This window comes from Nothobranchius furzeri, chromosome 8 (assembly GCF_043380555.1).
Source record: "Nothobranchius furzeri strain GRZ-AD chromosome 8, NfurGRZ-RIMD1, whole genome shotgun sequence".
NCBI classification, from domain to species: Eukaryota; Metazoa; Chordata; class Actinopteri; order Cyprinodontiformes; family Nothobranchiidae; genus Nothobranchius; species Nothobranchius furzeri.
The window spans coordinates 56,818,677-56,842,976 of NC_091748.1; the positions used below are offsets into that span (position 1 = coordinate 56,818,677).

The following is a 24,300-nucleotide window of genomic DNA, read 5'->3' on the forward strand; positions in this document are numbered from 1 at the left end:
CACTCCGGCCCTGGTAGTATTCATTACTTGTGGTATATTCAGCATTTTTAAAATCTATTCACGATTTATGCTTTCTTGTTGTTTATTCATTTTTCTTATTTTTTATTCTCCTTTTTTTCTCCTGTAATACGTGTCCTTGCTGCTGTGACGTCTAGCTTTCCCCACTGAGGAACAATGAAGGGATTTTCTATTCTGTTCATCTATCTGCAGCATCTACTTTCCACTTCCTGTTTACTGTAGGTTAAATCTTTTCTCACGTGCCAACAACAAAATAAAAATATTATTTTATCTTAAATGAAAATGCAACATCTCACCTGTTAACTTTCATGTTTTGGAGCAGAAAAAGAGCATAAAACCAACATATTTAACGCTCAGTTTGCTCCACTGGTTTACTGTGATGCTCACCTGTTCCAGCCAGATACCTGCATCATGGGGTTGATCTGAGCTGAGGGGGAGACTCCTGTTGTTTTGTTCATCTTCATCATAATAATGACAACATTAGATGACAACAGGTGCTCACATAGGTTTGTGCTGATGAACATGTCTGAGCAGCTTGACCACGTTGTTGTGTGTCGGGGAGGAAAAATAAAAACTACAGCAGCCACAGAGTCATGCTGATTTGTGCGTGTCGCTGCTCGCTGGAGTTAAATCAGCTCTGTCTGGAAGTTAGTTGGAAAACTTTCTCCTTCAGTCATGAACACATTACTGAGAGGTTAAAATCTCCGTTTCTGGGCTTCAACATCGGAAAATAGCCGAGTAAACTCGGCGCTAAGTGAGAGGAGTGTTTAGTTTGTCCGAGACAGCGGAGCTGCAGACACCGGCAGCAGACGCTGGACAAAACACAAAGGAAGGGGTGCTTCGGCTCCGCACTAACGCCGCAAAGCATCATGGAAGTTGTAGTCTTTGCGGTAAAATCGGCCAGCGGGTCAGTTTTAATATATTTTTGATATTTATCTCACGGGCCACATAAAAATGCTCCGCGGGCCTTGTGTCTGACACATGTGGTCTAATGTCTCAATCATGTTGGAAGGAAGGTTAGACTGAAACATATTTCCTACCTTGTCAGTTTTTTTTTCCTTTCAGAAAAATTAAAAAGGAACGTAGTCGCTGTTTACAATCTGTGAGTCCTCAGAGCAGGGATCACCAGCGCCGGTCCTCGAGGGCTAAAATCCGGCACGTTAGCTGTTTCTTTGCTCCAACACTCCTGACTGATATGAATGAATAATTAACAGGCCTGTGCAGAGTTAAAAGTGCTAAGGAGAGGATTACATTACTGCATTCAGTAGGGATGCACCGATCAGGTTTTTTGCTGCCGATCACCGATACCGATATCAAAGAATGCTGATCACCAATACCGATCACCGATACCGATCACGTTCATTGGCCAGAAATTTTCTACAACATTATAATGAGTGCTACAAACTACATATTCTGGGAATAAAGGAAATGTAACCTAATCTAAAATGGTCTGTATGACCCCCAAATTCCACTACCTCCGCTCCGCTCCGGTCCGCCCCCGCCTTCCGCAGCCACTCGCTTCCGAACTCAATTTTTACTGGTACCCGCTCTACAACGGCTCCGCTCCGGTGCGGAGACCTGAGGGGGGGCAAACAAGCATGCGCGGGATTTTCGAGATCTTGCGATACAGTCCGAGCAGTAAACGCGGAAGTTAGTTCCAAACACCCGTTGTGTGGAAGAAACATCGGCATGAGCTGTTTAATCTGCCCATCATTTGTGTTGACAGATCAGCACTGTTTGGATCAACAAAGTGTGACTACTTTGTTAGTAGAAACTGTATTTATGGCTTACTTTTGTGCATTTAAACTTCAGCCGCCATTGATAGTTGTTAAAAGTTGTTAAACCTGTGCATATGAAACAAAAAACGCCTTTTGTTTATCGATTTATTGTGAAAAACGGAAATTGTGCTTGCTCCTTTTCCTGTTGGGCCGTTGTGATTTCTGTCCATTTACTGCGGAGGTGCTCCGGCGTCCGGCGAAAATAGGATCGATTCTATTTTTGCCGGACGCCGGAACAGAGGGCGGCGCACGGCGCCGCACTGCCGGAGCACGGCCGCAGTAGTGGAATTGCTCTGGACTACAACGGGACCGATTTTGCTCCGGCGTTCGTGTCGGAGCGGAGCGGAGGTAGTGGAATTTGGGGGTTAGGGTTGTCACGGTGTGAAAATTTAACCTCACGGTTATTGTGACCAAAATTACCACGGTTTTCGGTATTATCGCGGTATTTTTTTTAAACATGCTACATTTTCACACAATTAAATAAACCCTGTATATCAGGAAAATATTGTCCTCAGTTTGTGTCTAAATTTTGCCTAAAATGTGTTATTTTGTAATTAAGTTGTTTATTTGTTTACATTTTCCCCTTCAGTCTTTAAAATACCAATATTTGCCCATAACTTCTTATTTTATGTCTGTTTGATGTCATCATTTTAAAAATATTAGATCAGATGATACTCAGTACTCAAGTAGCCTTCTAATCAGATACTTTTTTACCCTTACTTGAGTAATCCGTATATCAGGAAAATATTGTCCTCGGTTTGTGTCCTTCCAGTGAGCTTTGCAGATGTGGGAACATGTAATCAGGCAGTAATCATTGTTAAATTCATAATTATTCTCGGAGAGAGACCAACTCTTATCTGCCCCTGGGAGCCCCGTAATGCATAGCGTCATTTCAACATGGGGGTGTTCGTGACACGGTTTATATGCAGGTAGCGGCGCTGCGGCTGCTTTATATAGCGACTCGTTGCCTTCTCCCTCAACCCAAATCCTCGGATCACGCATTTTAGCTAAAACGCTAACGTTAACTTGCCTTGCGTTGACTGTAGAGTTGTGGGTGATGGTCACGCAGATGTGTCATGAGATTTGAAGCGTTGCTGCCTTTCACAGACACTTTTTCTGCTCGTGCTGCAAACAGGATAGCCATCCGTCTTCCATAAACTCCCTCGGCATTCTTCAAATATCTAAAAGATGCCTGTACTTCCGACTTTGTCTTCTTTGAGGGATAATGAATGTCCTCCTGAGCGCTGCCGTCTCCTCCTTTGACCATTATTTCAGCTTTAGCTTCAAGAAAGTTTTGTTGTAAACAAAGCGTGCATGTGCCGCCGGCAACTTCAGCCGATGATACGGTGGCTGGTAAGGGTCACCACGCCTACACCGCAGCCACGGTAAACCCACCAAGATAATATAGTTTTTTTTAAAACAAGACGGTTATTATTGTCAACTTTTTTTCTTTTTTTTTTTTTTACCGGGGTTTAGCGCTACACTGGTTACCGTGACAACCCTACCTGATCGGTTTGCTCTGATCTATTTTGAAAATTCCGATCAAAACCGATAGGGGCGCTATCGGCCGATTACGATCAAATGCCGATCCATCGGTGCATCCCTAGCATTCAGGTGTGGTGGAGCAGGAAACACCAAAACTAGCAGGACGGTAGCCTTTGAGGACTGGAGTCGGTGACACCTGCCCGAGAGTCAGCACCAAGCTAACGCTGCAGCACCAGGAATGTAATTTGACACCGGTGGGTTCTATTGGGTAAAAATGCGTAGAGGCTAATGCTGAGCTAACAATGCTAATGGTGAATTCAAAACAAATAGTCAGGTCTAAAAGTATCTCAAGTTACCTTTTCAATGACCAACACCTGAATCCATCCATTTTCTTTACCCGCTTGTCCACACAGGGTCACGTTGGGCTGGTGCCCATTTCCAGCAGTCTCCAGGCAGCAGGCATGGATACACCCTGGACAGGTTGCCAGCCCATCGCAGAGCAACAGAGACACACAAGACAAGCAACCATGCGTGCATGCGCACACACACACACCTAGGGACAATTTAGACAGCCCAACAACCTGACAGTCATGTTTTTGGACTGTGGGGGGAGAACACACAGAGAGCACATGCAGAAAGACCCCAGGCTGGGATTTGACCCCAGGGCCTTATTGCTACGAGGCAACAGCGCTAACCCCTGTGCAGCCCCAACAACTGGATATTGCAGTGAAATGTATGTGTGACGTGAATAATGAGTCAATCGTGGCGTTTCACTTCCTTTAATGAGTCGTTCAGCTAGCAGCAAGAGGACAAACAACCACACTTCCTCTAATGCCGGAGGCATACTACCATAATAAATGTAGTAAGTGCTCCCTACCGTAAAACACCCAAGAGTACTGACATCAGATATGAAATTTATTTACTTATCAACTTACTGTGTATGACCCATCTTTGTTTTCTAGAATCGTCTGGCGCTGATCTTGACAGGAAAAGCCATGCAACTCATAGAACGGTTGTGAGAAAGTCATCTTTTGTTTATAAATATGTCCTGCAATAACCAAATCTGACTACAGGATGTTATTCTTACTTCATTCTTATATAGTACACCTTTAACAGCTAATTTATTTTAAAATTTTCTGACCACAAACAGGAGGACGCTGTATCTGAAAACACAATCTTGAATTTATACCTCAAATTTGAATAATTCCACTTCATCCTAATTTATTTGTCTTTGCAGATTATTTACTCATAAGTAACTAATAGATAATTAAAACAATACTTTAAAGAATAAGTTTCCAAGGGAAATAATTTAAGTTTGACATTCCTCTAGTTTAAAAAGTCATTTCATTTGGCTTTAAATGAAATCCTCCCTTGATGCTTGAAAACCAGAGCAGACTGGGCTCTTTCATTGTAATATTGTGTTTATTTCATGGTGGCAATAAATACACGCCACAGCTGGGAGTAAAGGGTTCAAACTCACTCTCTGATCTTCTTCTCTGAGCCGTCTCGCCCTGGGTCGTACACGCCCTTCGGTAGGTGTTGGATGAGTCCGATCCGCTGAGCGATCCGGACCTGCTCCTCTTCTGTCAGCTGGGTGGCCAGGCGGGCCTGGCTGGGAGTTGGGTGGTAGACAGGAACGTGGATCTGCTCCTGCAGAGAAAAGACACCCAGCGATCACACAACATGATCAGAACAGGCTGGTTTTTTACCACAAACACTCGACAGAACAAAGGGACTTAGCTGAGCACTAACACATGCTCTTTAACCGTTTGTGAGGACATGCTCAATAGTCCAACAACAAATGCAACCATCAAGCATTTCTGGTTATAATGTAAAGATTATGATCTCAGACAGCAGGTGGTGGTGTTTCCCTACAGCTTGTTCAGACTGCCAGAGCCTTGACATGGCCTCTTTTACCTGGCTTGCTCTCAAACTTCAAGATCTTTGTTAAATGAAATCAGGTGGTTTTTGTTTCACACACACAGGCAATATGCATCCGAACATTTTGAATGACTTGAAGACTCCAGAACCTAAGTCAATGGTATTATTTATAGTATATTTATGTATTGCCACACTGGTCCGTCCAAGTTTTTTAAGGTCGGTTTATCCTCATTCCTCAGTGGTTTCTCCTCCTGTTCCCTCCATAACTGGTTTTTATAAACACCATGGATCTAACCCCGCTAATTTACATCCACTAACTCCAGCTGTTTCTGTAGTTTCTGATTCCTCCACCTCACTCAGCATGGCTCTATTAAATATCCGCTCTGTTAACAACAAGTCCTTCCTGCTCGATGATCTAATTCTCTCTAAAAACCTGGATTTTCTGTTTCTGACTGAAGTTTGGCAGCAAACATCTGATTATTCTGGTCTGATTGAACTCTGCCCGAGTGGTTATTCTTTTCTTAGCCAGCCCCGGGGTTCTGGTCGTGGTGGAGGCCTAGCTGTTGTTTACAGAGACCATCTTCCATGTAGCTCTACAGCCTCTGGTCACTTTACTTCCTTTGACCTGCAGCTGATTAGTCGGGCGTGAGGACCCATTCTACTGTACTGTGGTCTATCGTCCACCTGGTCCAAACAGTTCTTTCCTTCAAGAGTTTAGTGACTTTCTATCCTCCACTGTGTAGCTGTCCAGACTGGTGATAGTGGGTGATTTTAACATCCACGTTGATGATCCCTCTGATCACTTTGCCATGAATTACTCCTAGAGCCCTGCATGGGCCTAAAATCTGAGCCCGTGTCCGGCCCGGCCCGAGAGGGTGGAGCCCCAGCCCGACCCGGTCCGAAAAGGTTTTCAGGATTCTCTGGCCCGACCAGAGCCCGAGCCAGACTTTTTTTTAACCAACTAAATGAAAACAAAGTGCGTCAATCCTGACCAATGTGTTAAAAGACGTGCAGGATCCGATCAATTTGTTTTTCCCTCATTTACCGTCACGGAGATGACGGCACAGGCTCTGGTGGTAATCAAGTTAAATTTGATCTCTTTCCAACAATTTTCACAAGAAAACAAAACAGTCAAAAGCAGGGCATGTGTTGTGTTGACCGGATAGTTCCTGCATTTGACCGTTTATTTTGACGGCGAAAGAATTACCCGACACATGCAGACATACTGACATTTTATTCATTATGCACATTGCAGATGTAGCTAAAAGATTCCCATCTGAACATCTGAGCTGGACACTGCTCAGCGCAGCTCGCTGTCAGTGCATAAGTGCCCAGCGAGCTGAAGTTGTGGAGATTGGCTTGGAGTGCGTCGCAGAACCAGAGCGCATGCGGGAAGGTTCCTCCCACTGAAGCGAGTGTTTTCCGAACCCTGTCTCTCAGAGAGACTTGTCACTTAGAAAATGTTCCCTGATTATGAAACTTTGGCTGAATAGTGCTTGTTCCTGTCTCCAATGTGGCAACGCATCCTGGAGCCGTTTTCTTCTTCTTCTTCTTCTGGTGAAGTACTGTAACCTTTTTTTTAAATACAATTTCACCTCCACCACTAATTTCCACCTCTCCTTGCTGTAATGGAAAAAGGAATCTTTTGTAAAAGTTTTTACTGATCTGGCTTTTTCTTCTATTGAACCATCGTTATTGAATTATTGTCCAGCCCTAGTATGCATATATATAAATGTGCAACATGCAGTGTCTTCATTTGTCGTTTCTTTCTGTGCTGACAAACATTCAGCTTAAATTCTGTTTGTTTTTTCCAACACCAGAATAAAATTCCACACTTCAAGGAGAATTTCTATAGGGTCACTCTGATCAGCAAGTTGACAGAACGTGAAAACACGAGTCTTTCATTATGATTTTACACAGACTGAAACCAAGAGACAATAAAGCCTGTTTCTAATATTACCATATATTTAGAACATCACTATGACCTGTCAATAAACCAGCCAAGAAGGACAAACAAAAGTCTCAGACCAAAGGAAAACAGGGATCATTCAGACAAGTAAAGAGGTCAAAGTTTACACAGGATGGGATGGAAAGCTGTACATCAGAAACAAGTCAGTTTGAGCTTTGGATTGACAATTTCTGTTTTTAAACAGTAGTCTAAAGACTAGCCTGACAAGCCAGACTAAATAAATGTATTATTTAGTCTGGCCATGCTCCATTGACGGCTCTCGGTTGTGGGGCGGGTTCTACCGTAGTCTTTCAAATGATCTCTGCATTCCACTGGACAATGAATGTGACATACTCTTGTTTCACTCTGTTGCATCATCCCACCCACCAGGCATATAGAGTGCCCTGATTGGCCCACAAAGCGGATAAAGCTCTGTGTTTTGTTCACTAAGCAGATAGAGCACTATGATTGGCCCACCATTATGGACCAATCACAGCTCTTTATGTGTTTGAAACCCCTCTAGAGAGCTGTGATTGGCTAGCCAGAGTCCTGGTAGGAGCTGTGGAGGTTCCAATGGAGCATGCCTAGACCATTCTTTGCAAAGCAAGAATTTGGTCTAGTTCACTAGGCTACAACAGGGAGGGAAATCTGTTAAAGTTGTAATAAGGCACATATCTTAATAATAACATGTCTTGTCGACCTTCAGAATGTTTGTAATGATGTTTCCATCTCCTGTCTGATGAACATGTGTTTAGTTTTCACTAGCAGCTTCAAGCAACTCACGATCAATTCACTTTTCCCTTCAGCTGACAAAGAAGTAAAATAATTGGCTCCAATATTCATAAAAGCTACATAATAATTTCTCTCAATACATTTATGACTAATACAATAATGTATTAATTACTTGGTAACGCTGATCAAACAGGGAAAGAGAATCATTTTAAAATTAATATTTCATAGAAAAAAATTCAAATTATTACCCAGAAATGAAAATTAAAGGATTCATTGCTAATTTGTTGAACCCATCACACAAAAACATTGTGTTTACTGTAAATACGGGTGATTTTATTCAAGACTAAGTTATGTTTGACGACATTTTTGGGGAAACAATTGCCATTTTAGGGTCATGAATGTATTGCCAACATTAAAGAATAATGAATTTTTATTCAAATGTGTTTGTGATCCATTGTAATTTTATATTAGATGGATCCAAACAGTGGTAGTTTACATCCCTCTGAACCACATTTGATTAACTGAACAGTCTCTCTTGGCGGTCTGGAGCTCTTCCTCCCTGGTTTCCTCCATCTGTCTTCATACATTATTGTAAACTCATAGCGGTCACCTGGGGGTGTGCACACTTCCTCTCCTCCCTGTCTACTCAGAGCTCACACTTCCATCAAGTGACAGGCGTCTTCACCTCTTGCTGGGTGCCGAACCTACACAGCAGGCAGCTGAAACCATAACAACTAGGTCAAATATCAGGCTAAGTCCACACTGAAAGCTTTTTCGTACAGATTCTTAGCAGAACTATGGCAATATCATTTTAAAAAATCTATACAGATTTGAGTCAAATATGGTCAAATTAATTCAACCTGAGATCTGTTCATTTGTATGAACCTACATTTTTTATCATAACTTCTTTCTCATTTGAACCATATCTTTTAATAATTTTTTGAAATCTTTTTTATGTTTAAAATGTTTTGTTCTTGTGAAGCGCCTCGTGATTTTCTCTTGATTTTTCTATAAAAGATCCTTTTCTTTCTTTTTTAAAATAATAAAAAGAACAATAAGTAATGTTTATGTGTATGTATTTAGCAGATGCTTTTGTCCAAAGCGACTTACAAGTAGGGCTGCTCGATTATGGCAAAAATAATAATCACGATTATGGTGACTGAAATTGAGATCTCGATTATTTAGGGCGATTTTTCTATTTATGTTGATTTTATTTGTTTTTATTCCATCATAAAACTGCTCAGGGCACAATCAGAACAAAAATAAATAAGAAACAAGATGATCACTAAAATAACTCCTGATTTCCAGTATAAAAAGACCAATATACTTATAGCTCATAGTTAATGACCCAAGGGCTATAGACCTTGGTTTAACTCATTTAAGTCTAACCAGTACAGACCCAAATACCAATATCTTGCAAAGACTGACAGCAAGAATTATACAGTGGCATTTATAACAAATTCATGCAAATAAATTGATGTTCACAAAATGTTGCATAATATTTATTTAGTTGTGGAGAGGAGGAGAGTGCACTAGCACCGTGTCCTCAGAGAGATTAGTCATTATTTATCAGCGTGAGGAAGTTATTTCTACCTTATTTATAAACTATTTATTTACAGGTCCATCAGTTAATGTAATAATTGTCCCAACCACAGCTGCACCCCCCACCCCCCAACCCGGTCTCACAGCAATCGGGGCAAGCTGCATGTGTGTTTAGCGCACCGCACACGCATACGCACATTTAGCCGTTTTTAGGGGCTCAGGAGTCCGCAGGTACGGTGTGTGTGTCACTCACTCTGGTTAATCCAACAAGGAGCCGGCTCCGAGAGCTGTTTCAGTAGCGACCGACACATCACTACATCATTCCCTTTCCTAATGTCCTGAAGAACGGTCCGGAGTGTTTAGCTAACCTGCAGGAAACGTCGACGACAGTTATCCAGAAAGTAGCTAAGGGTTACCAGAGATGTTTCTGAGGTGTTCGCTAGGTAATTGTAAGATTTAAAAAGTCAAGAAGGGGGTCTGAAAAGCTGTTAGAAATAGCGTCAAAGTCGCCAAGTTGGCAACACCCTAGGAGGAGCGCTTCATTTGCAACTCAGGGCAGTGCAAGTGGGAGGAGCAAATAATCGGCTTGTTTTGTTTTTTATAATCGTTCAAAACTCAGATCGTAATCGTGATTAAAATTCGATTAATTGAGCAGCCCTACTTACAAGTAATATTCACTGCATCCTTGGGCTGCTCGATTATGGCAAAAATAATAATCACGATTAATGTGACTCAAATTGAGATCTCGATTATTTAAGACGATTTTTTAATTTATGTTGATTTTATTTGTTTTTATTCAGTCATAAAATTGCTCAGGGCACAATCAGGACAAAAAGAAATAAGAAACAAGATGATCACTAAAATAACTCCTGATTCCCAGTATAAAAAGACCAATATACTTATAGCTCATAGTCTATGACCCAAGGGCTATAGACCTTGGTTTAACTCATTTAAGTCTAACCAGTACAGACCCAAATACCAATATCTTGCAAATGCCGACAGCAAGAATTATACAGTGGCATTTATAACAGATAAATGCAAATAAATTGATGTTCACAAAATGTTGCATAAATATATTTAGTCGTGTCAAGGTGCTGTAGGTGTCCTCATAGAGATTAGTTATTATTTAGCAGTGTGAGGAACTTATTTCTATCTATTTCTACATTATTTATAAACTATTTATTTACAAGTCCATCAGTTAATGTAATAATTGCTCCAACCACAGCTGCACCCCCCCCCCCCCAACCCGGTCTCACAGCAATCAGGGGCAAGCTGCACGTGTGTTTAGCGCGCTGCACGTGCACATTTAGCCGTTTTTAGTGGCTCAGGAGCCCGCAGGTACAGTGTGTGTCACTCACTCTGGTTAATCCAACAGGGAGCCGGCTCCGAGAGCTGTTTCTTTAGCGACTGACACATCACTACATCATTCCCTTTCTTAATGTCCTGAAGAACGGTCCGGAGCGCAGGCGGAGTGTTTAGCTAACCTGTAAGAAATGTCGACGACAGTTATCCAGAAAGTAGCTAAGAGTTACCAGAGATGTTTCTGAGGTGTTCGCTAGGTACTTTTAAGATTTAAAAAGTCAAGAAGGGGGTCTGAAAAGCTGTTGGAAATAGCGTCAAAGTCGCTAAGTTGGCAACACTGGGGCGCTTCATTTGCAACTCAGGGCAGCGCAAGTGGGAGGAGCAAATAATCGGCTTGTTTTGTTTTTATAATCGTTCAAAACTCAGATCGTAATCGTGATTAAAATTCGATTAATTGAGCAGCCCTACTGCATCCCATCTGTTGGAGCTATTCATACTTTGTGTTATTTTTGTGTATTTTCTTTAAATTTGTTATTAGTTCATTTTATACTTTTTGAAGCATTTGTAAAGTTTATTTGTAGATTAATAGTTGTTTGTTTTTGTAGTTTGTTTTGTTGTTTACCTTTGTAAGTCAGTCAGGAAAAATCACCGGGTCATTTTGTATAAGTAGGCACTGGTATAGGACCAGCATGCATTGGGGTGGGCGTATGTTTTTTTTTACCAGAGCAGGAGAAGCAGCAGGAAACAATGGAAAACAGGATCTGTGTTTTATTGCTTACCAACCTGGAAAATAAACCTTGAAGAAAACGCAGCTTTCAAGTTTGGACATTGAACTTCTTCTGCCTGCGTACGAAACATTACCACAGTGCAGCAGTGGCTTTTAAAGTTGGAAAATATGAAGTGAGTTGACAAACAAAGGAACCGCCACTACACCATCCAAACACTAAAATAAAAACTAATAAACAGTTGCAGATTTAGTGTTATTACATAAGCAAGCATAATACGCAGAAACAAAGGGTTCTGAATCATAGTAAAAGCTACCTTATGAAGATGAAACGTTTTCAGGAGACCAGTGTGTGCTTGTGCCAGCCAGCAGTTAGGCTTTCAGCAGCACAGCGTTTAAAGCCATGTCAGCACATCTGTAATATCTGAGGCTGTCTGCTGCTTCCCAGGCTCTGACTTTGTTAGCTAATAGGAAGGGAGGGGGGTACTCTGTGTGTTAGGGAGCTCAACTGTGCAACCGTCAGCAATTTAATTGTTGTCACTTGTCCCTCCCATTTATTACTCTGCATGTCAGCTGGATTGTGACAACTGCTAATTAGGTGACCCAGGGGTGAGCAGAAGGACAAAAGACAGGAGAGAGGTGATGTTGTGCGCGCGCGCGCACACACACACACACACACACACACACACACACACACACACACACACACACACACACACACACACACACACAGACACACACACACACACACACACAGCATCAGGAACCATCTAGCAATCAAGGAGTAAGGTATTTAATCTGCCTCCTCCACCATCCATCCATCCATCCTCTTCCAATTATCCGGAGTTTGGTTGCGGAGGCAGCAGCCTAAGCAGAGAGGCCCAGACTTCCCTCTATCCAGCCACTTGGGCCAGCTCCTCCAGGGAAATCCTAAGGTGTTCCCCGGCCAGCTGAGAAACATAGTCCCTCCAGCTTGTCCTGGGTCTCCCTTTAGGTGTCTTCGCAGTTGGGTGTGCCTGTAAAACCTCACCAGGGAGGCGTCCAGAAGGCATCCTAATCAGATGCCCGAGGAGCAGCGGATCTCTAAGGTAGAACCCAGCGACCCTGTGGAGAAACCTAATTTTTGCTGCTTGTATTCGCAATCTCCTCCTTGAACCGTCACCTTATCTTGGTGGAGGAGTTTGAGTGCCCTAATGATCCTAGGAGCTATGTTGTCTGGGGCACTTTGTGCCCCTGGTAGGGTCTCCCATGACAAATTGGTCTTAGGTGAAGGGTGAGACAAAGAACGGTTCGCAGGATCTTTCATGGAGGTAAATTCAAAGAGTCAGAGTACCCGGCCCGGAGGGTTACCGGGGTCCCACCCTGGGGCCAGGCCTGGGGTTAGGGCCCGTGAGCGAGCGCCTGGTGGCCGGGCTTTCGCCCATAGGGCCCAGCCAGGCCCAGCCTGAACAGGATACATGGGCTCATCCAACTGTGAACCCACCACCCACAGGAGGAACATGAGTGGTCCGGTGCAATGTGGATCGGATGGCAAACCAAGGCGGGAGCCTTGACGGTCTGATCCTCGGACAAGAAAACTGGTTTTTGGGACATGGAACGTCACCTCGCTGGCGGGGAAGGAGCAGGAGCTTGTGGCAGAGGTTGAGTGGCACCAGCTAGATATAGTCGGACTCACCTCGACACATAGCATTGGCTCTGGAACCCAAGTCCTTGAGAGGGGTTGGACACTCTCCTTTGCTGGAGTTGCTCTGGGTGAGAGGCAGAGGGCTGGGGTTGGCTTTTTGTTAGCCCCAAGACACTCTGCCTGTGTGTTGGGGTTTACCCCGGGGGACGAGAGGGTAGCTTCCCTGCGCCTTCGGGTCGGGGAACAGGTCCTGACTGTTGTTTGTGCTTATGGGCCAAACATCAGTTCAGCGTACCCACCCTTTTTGGAGTCCCTGGGACGAGTGCTAGATAGTGCTCCATCAGGGGACTCCATTATCCTGCTGGGGGACTTCAATGCTCACGTGGGCAATGACAGCTTGACCTGGAGGGGTGTGATTGGGAGGAACGGCCCGCCTGATCTGAACTCGAGTGGTGTTTCGTTATTGGACTTCTGTGCAAGCTGTAGTTTGGCCATAGCGAACACCATGTTCGAAGATAAGGATGCCCATCGGTACACTTGGTACCAGGGCAGCCTAGGTCGCAGGTCGATGATAGACTTTGTAGTCGTATCATCTGACCTGCGGCCGTATGTTTTGGACACCCGACTGAAGAGAGGAGCGGAGCTGTCAACTGATCACCACCTGGTGGTGAGTTGGATCAGATGGCAGGGGAAGATGCCGAGTAGACCTGGCAGACCCAAACGCATAGTGAGGGTCTGCTGGGAACGCCTGGCAGAAGAACCTGTTAAGACGGTCTTCAACTCCCACCTCCGGCAGAGCTTTGACCACGTCCCAAGAGCAGTGGGGGACATTGACTCCGAGTGGGCCTTGTTCCACTCTGCGATTGTTGAGGTGGCTGTTGCTAGCTGTGGTCGCAAGGTGGCCAGTGCCGGTCATGGTGGCAACCCCCGTACCCGCTGGTGGACACCAGAGGTTCGGGGAGCCGTCAGACTGAAGAAGGAGGCCTACAGGGCGTGGCTGGTCTGTGGGTCTCCGGAGGCAGCAGACAGGTACCGGATAGCCAAGCGGGGTGCAGCAGTGGCAGTTGCCGAGGCAAAATCTCGGGCGTGGGAGGAGTTTGGTGAGGCCATGGAGAAAGACTATCGATCGGCTACAAAGAGATTCTGGCAAACTGTCCGGCGCCTCAGGAGGGGAAGGCAGCAACTCGCTCGCAGTGGGGATGGGGAGCTGCTGACGTCAACTGGGGCTATAGTCGGACGGTGGAAGGAATACTTTGAGGAGCTCCTCAATCTCAACTATGCGCATTCAGAGGAGGAACCAGAGCCGGGAGACCTGGGGATGGACTGTCCAATCTCTGGGGCAGAAGTTGCTGAGGTAGTCAATCAACTACACAGCGGCGGAGCCCCGGGGGCGGATGAGGTTCGTCCTGGGTATCCCAAGGCTATGGATGTTGTAGGGCTGTCATGGTTGACACGTCTCTGCAACATTGCGTGGTCATCGGGGGCAGTTCCTGTGGAGTGGCAGACCGGGGTGGTGGTCCCCATCTTTAAGAAGGTTGACCTGAGGTTGTGTTCCAACTATAGGGGGATCACACTCCTCAGCCTCCCTGGAAAGGTCTACTCCAAGGTACTGGAGAGGAGGGTCCGATCGATAGTTGAATCTCAGATTGAGGAGGAGCAATGTGGTTTTCGTTCTGGCCGTGGAACTGTGGACCAGCTCTATACCCTTACAAGGGTGATGGAGGGGGCATGGGAGTTTTCCCAACCAATCCACATGTGTTTTGTGGATTTGGAGAAGGCTTATGACCGTGTACCCAGGGGCACCCTGTGGGGGACGCTCCAGGAGTATGGGGTGGGTGGCTTTCTGTTAAGGGCCATTCAGTCCCTTTACCAGAGGAGCGTGAGTCTGGTCCGCATAGCCGTTAGTAAGTCGGACCTGTTCCTGGTGAGGGTTGGACTCCGCCAGGGCTGCCCCTTGTCACCGGTTCTGTTCATTACCTTCATGGACAGAATTTCTAGGCGCAGCCGTGGTGTGGAGTGTGTCGAGTTTGGTGGCAGGAGAATCTCGTCTCTGCTTTTTGCAGATTATGTGGTCCTCCTAGCTTCATCCAGCTCTGACCTTCAGCTCTTGCTGGGTAGGTTCGCGGCCGAGTGTGAAGCGGCTGGGATGAGGATCAGCACCTCCAAATCTGAGACCATGGTTCTCAACCGGAAAAGGGTGGCTTGCCAACTCCGGGTCGGGGGAGAGGTCCTACCTCAAGTGGAGGAGTTTAAGTATCTCGGGATCTTGTTCACGAGTGAGGGTAGGAGGGATCGGGAGATCGACAGGCGGCTTGGTTCAGCATCTGCAGTGATGCAGACGCTGAGCCAATCTGTCGTGGTGAAGAGGGAGCTGAGCCAGAAAGCCAGGCTCTCGATTTACTGGTCGATCTACGTCCCAATCCTCACCTATGGTCATGAGCTTTGGGTAATGACCGAAAGAACGAGATCGCGGATACAAGCAGCCGAAATTAGTTTCCTCCGTAGGGTGGCCGGGCTCAGCCTTAGAGATAGGGTGAGGAGCTCGGACATTTGGAGGGACTCGTAGTAGAACCACTGCTCCTCCGGATCGAAAGGAGCCAGTTGAGGTGGTTTGGGCATCTGGCCAGGATGCCTCCTGGACGCCTCCCTGGGGAGGTGTTTCAGGCATGTCCTGCCGGCAGGAGGCCCCCGGGTCGACCCAAGACACGTTGGAGAAGTTACATCTCCAATCTGGTCTGGGAACGCCTTGGGGTCCTGCCGGAGGAGCTGGTGGAGAAGGCCGGGGAGAGGACGGTCTGGACCTCCCTAGTTGGGATGCTGCCCCCGCAACCCGGACCTGGATAAGCGGGGGAAGAAGACGACCACAATGACGTATTCGCAATCTCATTCTTACGGTCACTACCCAAAGCTCGTGACCACAAGTGAGGGTTGAAACATAGATCAACCTCTTCGTTAAATGAACGAATGAATGAAAGCTGGAGGCACTCTCACAAGTTCAATAACAACAAATAAATTTGGCTCCTGAAAATGTTTCAGCAGAATCACACCACCACTCCCCTCTACCCCTGTAAGTCTGTTTACCCAGTAGAAAATTAAGAAAATAAAGTCAAAGCAAATAAAATGGTCTAACTTGTAATATCACAGATTTAATAGATTTTATAATTAAAGAACTAAAACCACTCAGTATTGTTCAATATCTACTCAAGGCAGATGCAGTAAAACTGAGCTAAAAATTTAGATTTGCATTTTATTGAAAAGCCAGGGCTGCTATGGATAAATGTTGGTAGTGTCAACATTATGCAGATATTCCAAGTAGGAAACATTTAATATCCAATGACAAGCAGGAAATAAACAGCAGATGCCATCTTTTATTTAGCACACAAGTTTGATTTTGTGCAAAAATGAAAAGAACCACCTGTGACATTTCATATAACAAAAATAAAAGGGTTGGTATGGTAATAAGTTGCCCAACATAAATAAAAAAAAATCTGTGAAATATCTACTTGCTGAAACGGTCTAAGTTTGTAGAACCTATAAAATGTCAGTGTGCTCTTAACGAGATATAACACCTGAAACGTGATGCGTTTGCAGGCTCTGATATCCAAGCTGACTATGACGCAGACTCACCCCAGACACCTGCACGGAGCATACACACTCAGCTTTAGCAGCCATAAGCTAGTAAAAGCAGAGCAGTGTGAGCTGACACAGAGTCAGACTGGGTGGAAGATCCTGTGGTAAGCTGTCAGAAACAATTATGACAAAGAACAAGTCACTGACCTGCAGCGAAGTGACTTGTTCAGTAGTCTCATCCACCAACAACTGTTTTTGTTACCCGATGAGTGATGTGGCACCGAGGGTTGTCTAACCAAAGACAGCATTCCTGAATGACATGACTCATTCAACTTGTGTGTTTCTTTATGTGGTTTTGAGACTGACTACATTGATGCACAGCTGATATCAGACTCCACGTGGTTTGCTTACTGCAGCATCATCACCATAAAGCTGCACCAGCAACAGCTCACTGCAGCAAAAAACAGACTTTTATTAATTTTTTTCCCCATTAGGATTAAATGTTATAAATGATAAATAATTACAGGTGTATCAAAAGTTAAATGCTAAATCTACCAATTCACAGCAATCTGGTTCTCGATCCGGCTCTCAAATGGAACAAAAATGCTTTAGGTTATTTCTGTTGACATAAAACGCACTTAAGGTGGAATTTACTGTACACTTGAGTCAACTAATATAAACACAAAATCAAGTTTGATTTGATCAAATCAGTTTAAATCTCAACTATATTGCCAATAACATGAACAAAGCCTCATTAGCATTTATTCAAACTAGCAGGGGATCAATAAAAATAGGAACTGTCTAAACTATGATCCTAACATTGCACGTGGCTGTTTGCGAGAGTATTTTCTACCCTGGCAAGTCTATCAACGGCTCTCTGTAGTTGTTGTACGGTTGTCTTTCAAACTGTCCCCACATGCTATTGGATAACAAACAATGTGACGTACTCGCCGCTACAGATGGCCGTCAACCAGGCAGTTCGCCCTACTCCACCAAAGAAGATACAAATCTGTCCTTTTTCCAAATAAACTGAAGCACCTCTATGTGCTCTTGGCTCAAAGAAAAGCTCAAATCAAAATAGTCCAAAGTTGAAACCAAAGTCTTTTCAAACAAGCTGACACCAATTCACCATCTTTGTTTCAGTAACATTTTGCCTACCAAGGAGCCAGTTGAGGTGGCTTAAGGCATCTAGCATGCCTCCTGGACACCTTCCTGGTGAAGGTTTCTGGGCACGTCCAACTGGTAGAAGACCTAAAGGAAGACCCAGGACATGCTGGAAGGACTATGGGGTATTTCTCAATGTCAAGGAACCTTGCCTTGATGTCTTGGTCCCGCCCCGGTTGCCTAGGAGATACGTCATCAAGAACCACCAAGGCGTGTTCCAATGTTCATGTTCTACCAAGGTGTCTATATCCGTTTAGCTAGCTGAGTAGTGAATATTTACACAATTTAAAAAGTAAATGGCTTGGTATACATTTATATTAAAACTTATACGTATAAAATATAAAGTTACCTCATGTGTCACGTGATGTACATCTGTCTGTTCCATTTAACCATTTTCTTTGGCCAAGAAAGGACAGTGTCCACATAAGCAGAACTCCTGGCCTAGCATGACCTTGCCTTGCAAGGCCAGGCACCTTGACACTGAGAAACACCCCATGTCTCTCGGCTGGCCAGGGAATTAGGAGGAGCTTGTCCAAGTGGCTGGGGAGAGGGAAGTCTGTCCCTTTAGTCACATTATTTTCATGGTTTTCTAGGAGTACCATGTAGCATGGTTGAAAACCAATGTCTGACTTATTGGTTATATTTCATAGCATTTTTATTAATTATTACTTCTGTCAGATTCAAGTTATTTCTGTGACAATTGTGGGTTTTTCTTTCATTGACAGTTGTGTCCAGATCAAGCGTTTGAATCTAATATGTAGCCTGGCCTGCCAGACTCGTCCTGTGTAATTCTGCACAGAGAAAGAGTCTGGTAACTCAGGCAGAGAGGCACATGAGAGGCGGGACTAGGCAGCTCAAAAACAACCAATCAGAAATAAGACAGAAATGCCGACTGAATACATACACACTCAGCTAGTAGTTTTTTAGCTGTAGGAAAAAAGGCGTCTGGCAACGGCGCAAACATCTTTTTTTTTTTTAGAAGAAATGCTTTTAGCGCTTCTACTTGTTGTTTTAAAGACATGTTCAATTAATTTAGAGCAGAGGAAAGAGCTGCTGCGAACTCCGCTTCAGTCGCCATGTTTATGACAAACTCGGCGTTGTGTGTAGCGTACGTTACTCAGCGCTGATTGGCTCGGTTAGAATTCTCACGGGGTGGAGTTATTTAAATAGGAGAGTTCCCAGACCCTTTCTCTGTGCAGAATGAAATAGAGGAGGGGTTTGGCAAGCCAGGCTATCTAATATGAGGATACAAATACCACTTATGGTGAGAAAAGGACACATCTGATGATCATTTTGAAAGTTTGCAGTAGTATAATATGTTGGATTGTGTGGACATAAGACTTGTCCTGGGACAACTGTTTTGTCATATTAGTTACATGCTCATTGAGGGTGTCTGGGAACAATCTGGAACCCTCCTCAGTTTAGTTTCTATGAGCCAGAAAGTGTAGAAAATGTGAAACGATTTTAAAAAGGCTTCTCAGCCAAATTGTGACTAAATTGAGACACAATTTAACACTTTATTAAACAGCAATTTAAAATTTTGTAAAGGCGGTCACACCATTCAGCACGCAGCCTGGCCATGTAGAAAATGTCTCGTAAAAGTGTCGTATGTACGAATACATGGGATTCCAACAGAAATTTTGCACAGTGTTTCATTTATGTTTTTAACTGACAGCTACGTCTTCAGCTACTAGCTCTAGGGTAATTGGTGCATAATTGTGGCATCTAGTCTAGACAGATTTGACATGTGATTAGAACATCTTCTGTGCTTTTAGAAGTTGTGAAATGAAGAGGTTACAAAAAGGAGTTTTATAGAAGATACCTAAAGTTGCTGCTTTTAGAATCCCCTTGGGGTCTCTATTTTTGCCTAGACTTATTTTAGAAGGTACGATTTCTGAGTTCATGTATTAACTTTTTTTTTTTTTACCAATTCTGATGCTCATCGCTAGAGTATCAGAAGCTAAAGAGGTAAAAGTGCACACCCACGCACAAACACGCGTGCACACACACATATAAATGCAGGCTTACAAGGGTTCCTTATCTCCTGTAGTCCAGTCTCACAGCTATGAGTCAGCACCGTCTCACCGGCTGCTGTGTAAATCCAAATCACCATGTTCTCATCAAAACATCGTCTACACACAACACCTGGGTAAAGTCTAACAGTCTCAACCCGTTTCAACACCACAAACTAAACTGAGCCTCCCTCTGATTTGATGACACTCATTCTGGCAAGATATTGAATGAGACACCGGCCTGAGTGGTTGGCTCGGCACACTGATGTCATCCACTTGGATAATAACATCCATCCACCCGTCCACCACCTCCCAAATCTATCATCTACAAACCACGTCTTGCGAGATTGTTTACACATGAGGAGTACTTGTGTTATGGACGATGAAGTTGTTGAGTTTTGTCTAATGCAGGCTGTACCATAGTTGTGGCACAAATTCTGCACAATCACAGACGAACGCTTATTATGCAAGTAGGAACTGACTGAAGTCAACTGGTTGTGAAATAACTTGAAGCTCACGCATACACTTGTTTTTTTTCTCTTTTCAAAATTTCTATTGCTGTGTTGAGTAATAATGAATGCATTGTTGATTTAGTGTTTTAAAAATATGCTCTCCTTGTTTTTATTTGTTGAAGGAGTGAGTAGAAAACGGCAGGATTATGCGTTTTACTCATTAATATTCATGATATGCTAACATCTTGCCTATGATTGGCAAGCGGCAACACAACTCTTCCACTGCTTTCATTCGCTCTTCTTTCTAGGGTAAAAACATACAACGTTGAGATGTTATCGACACAAATAACACAAACCTGGGCGAGGTCAAGAATACTAATTTTCCCTGTGAAGTAGAAGAGACTGACTTATTTTACCCGGTCGTTTTCACCTCTATTCCCCTTCTGCAGCTAATGCAGGGGATGGAAGTTGAAGAAATGTTTTCCGTTTAGCATGCATGTGCAACTCATAGCGATAGACAGCAGTTTTGATATAAAATCTGCAATAAAACTATTGCAGACTAGTCATCAGTCACTGAGAACAGAGTTAAGATCTACATTTGTGTCTGTTGATTTAGAATTTCAAGTTCTCTGAGCCTTAGGATTATGTAACCAACCGTACCCATGCAGTGGACAGAACCGGACTCTGAAAAACAACATCCTCTAAATAACTACAAATTGTAGATTAACAGGAAAGATTGCCAACTTAGGAATTAGTCTTGAAGACCAAGTTAACTGTTTTTTTTTTCTCAACAGATTTGCTGTGGTATAAATAAATGAATGCCTTGTGAGTCGATCTCTGGGGGAAAACGCTCTGACACTGTTCTTTGATCAAAGAAAGCAGTTAAATGGAACAGAAGTTATATTTTATTTGTATAAGCTTCAATTATACATTTATAATGAGCCTTTTACTTTTTAAATTGTGTATATATTGGTAAAATTAAATATATAACCAAGTTAGTACCTACTGGCAAAGAAAGAAAACAATATTTTATATAGCGCCTCTGAAGATAAAAATCACGAGGCGCTTCACATAAACAGCCACCGAAGCTGCAACTAACCAACTAAAGATAACTGCTTTTGATCTAAAAATACATTTTTGATATCAGTCTGATGGCTACAGTTTGTTGACTTACATTTAAACTGGAAATTTGCCCCCACAGTAGCTGCTGCTGGCTCCTGATCCACCATCCTTTTGAAAATGCTGCGCTGTATTCTGGGAAATTTTTTACCAAGTCCATGCTACAAGACACCTCACGTATTCTTGGTCAGCTAAACGGCTAACAAACGGAGAACAGAGTTCTCTGTAGCACATGAACATTGGAACACGCCTTGGTAGTTCCTAATGACGTATCTCCTAGGCAACCGGGGCGGGACCAAAGCATCAAGGCATTAATTGACATTGAGAAACATCCCAGGATTTAGGGTCTTATTTCCTGATATCCAGACATCTCATCTCTGATTGGCCAACAGCAATGCGACTATTACCACTGACTTTTTTTTTGCTCTGCAATGTTGGTGTTTTATCTCCACAAACAACACAATCCTAAAGTTCTACCATGTTGTGGAGTTGCTAATGCTAATGTTAGCTTCTACTAGTCGAGGCATGCTCTGCTCTCTCCTGGATGCTAAATCAACAACAGCCTTCCCTGTTGCGAGCCAAGGGTGAATCCATGAATGTTTATTTTCAATGTGACGAGGAAATTACTGGTTTTTCTAATCTGAGCTTTTCCTTGTCTATCGTCTATGTTTGTGTGGCATTTATAACTACTGTATACTAATGTATTATAACATAATATTCATAATCCAAGTGTTTCCTCATTTATTTAATGCTCTAAATATGTTTGTGTTCTGTTCTAATGAAACTTAAATAACATAATATAAAATAATATTCATAAATATCAGAGTTGCTGTTAAATACTGAGGGTGGTGTATCCCAGACAAGAATTGCTAAAGAGATGTACACAAGCCAAAAGAAGAAACAGCCAGAGCTCAGGTTAGCATTGCTTTGGATTTCATCGCCAGAGATGCCAGCATTGAATTTTGCCCCAAGACTGAAACAATGTCTGTAGGTGAGACTGGTCTGACTTAGGAGGACTATAAGGCACTGTTCGTGTTTTTCACTACTCTCGACCTAGAGCACCGGCCAGAGCACTACTTAAGCCAGGATTCAGTTCAGGATCTGATAGGTGGGTGATGCAAGCAGGACAAGAGGACACAACTCAAGCTCCATGAAACTTCTTTGTATTTCCATTTTCCAACAGTTTACAGACCACTGGTTCTCCTCAACTTTAACAGGCGGTGTCTATGGATAGGTGTAGATGTGTTTGTGGAGGTGTCTGTGGTTTCTTGGCATTAACACACAACTCGAAGGGAATAAACATATTCACACATCCAACGGTACCCCATGTGGTAATGTCTGTCCATGCCATGTGATAATCTCTCAACAACGGGTCGGCAACGTTGCAACACCGTGCGGGACTTGTTTACGGGATTACATCATCACGGCCCAATATATGGTAGCCCTTAAGACCCAAAAATGCGTTGTTTATAAGTTGTGATTTTTATACATCAGAACTTAACGTTACAACTTAAACTACTGCTAACCTAAATACCTTGCAGAGTCTTTTGTACAATGTCCAAAAGTAACACTCTAGTCAGTAAGCAGAGTATACTGATACTCAAGTACAAAAAAGGCTTCTTGGAACACACCAGTTACAAATCTGAATCAAGCCCAAGCCGGAGTCCAGCTGCTCTATCACTAAACACCAATAAGCACTCAGAAATGGTGAGCTGCATTATCAGGCTGGCTTCAGAATGTGACAGTGCTGACTACTGTGGCCAACAGAAAAAAGCTGGCAGCTTTAAGTCTTTTATAAGTAGATTTTAACTAGTTAGCTAACCTTCTTATGAAACATTGTCAGCACAAGACTTGAACACAGTAGAGTTTCTCAACACAACAGAAAGCTCTATTCAAAACGCTTTCGTAAACGGTTACACCATCTCCTCTCAGACACCACAGCTGAATGAGCTAATTATCTTCACCTTTGTAAGACGATAAAATGTGACATTAAGAACCTCTGATGCATTGTTCTGAGAGTCAAAAAGTGATAAAAGCTTATTATATGAAGTTCAGAAAATTTGCTGGTAAAAAAAAAATCTCCCAAATAAACGTGAAGTGGTCATTCCAGCGCTATGGCATGCTACATTTCTATTCAAAATAGCAAAATAAAAATGCCCCAGAGCAAGACCGTGAGAAAGATAAAAGATGATAAGAGAATGATCAATGTCAATCACTCTGTGAAATTCTGGCAGTAAACAATGGCAGTTTCTCAATATTCAAGTATGCTGGTATGTTCTTGTGTACTTGACAAGTATATTCTTGGCAAGCACACCTGAAAATCTGTTCTACTGAGTACGGGAGGATGAGGATGGCATTTGGAACAGAACCGTACTCCGTTGTGTCATGACAAAAACAACCGGACATAAAAATGGAAGTCTAGTTTCTCTCTAAAACACAAAATAACAATAAATACATTATATTTGTATAACACTTGGTCCACTTTTGATCAAAAACATAAAATACCTACTTTCCCAATTGTTAAATGAAGAAAAAAAGTTTCTTTTTCATCTAAACAGAGCTATTTTGGGCAACGCTACTTTTATTTTAATAGTTGGTCACCTAATTTGCATTTTAAGACATTATGAAGAGTCTGGAAAATAAAAAAATTCACACTGCGAGTTTTACAGGTTACACACAATTATTTACAATAACAGACAACTCTATATTTTTTTCTTTATTTGTATTTCTGATACACTACAGTTATAAGCTTTCTCCTCTGTTGTTTGTGTGTAATGGTTTGCAACGCAATGCATTAAGCAATACTTTGTTGTCCCAAGTCCGCAGAAGGAAGCTTTGATGCATCCTCGATACAATGGGCAGAGCAAGAACACATCCGGGAACTCTTGTGTACTTGCATACAGGAGTTCTTAGGATTGGAATTGTACTTGGGCCATCACTGATGACGTT

The 24,300-nt window shown here is 43.2% G+C and overlaps 1 protein-coding gene across 1 annotated transcript in view; it reads right to left on the minus strand.

Moving 5' to 3' along the window:
* Positions 1-24,300, minus strand: part of rnf11b (ring finger protein 11b) — a 36,759-nt gene that overhangs the window by 10,244 nt on the left and 2,215 nt on the right. Inside the window, exon 2 of the mRNA XM_015971341.3 lies at positions 4,762-4,931. Within this exon, the coding sequence (XP_015826827.1) occupies positions 4,762-4,931 (170 nt within the window). The remainder of the gene's footprint in view (positions 1-4,761; positions 4,932-24,300) is intronic.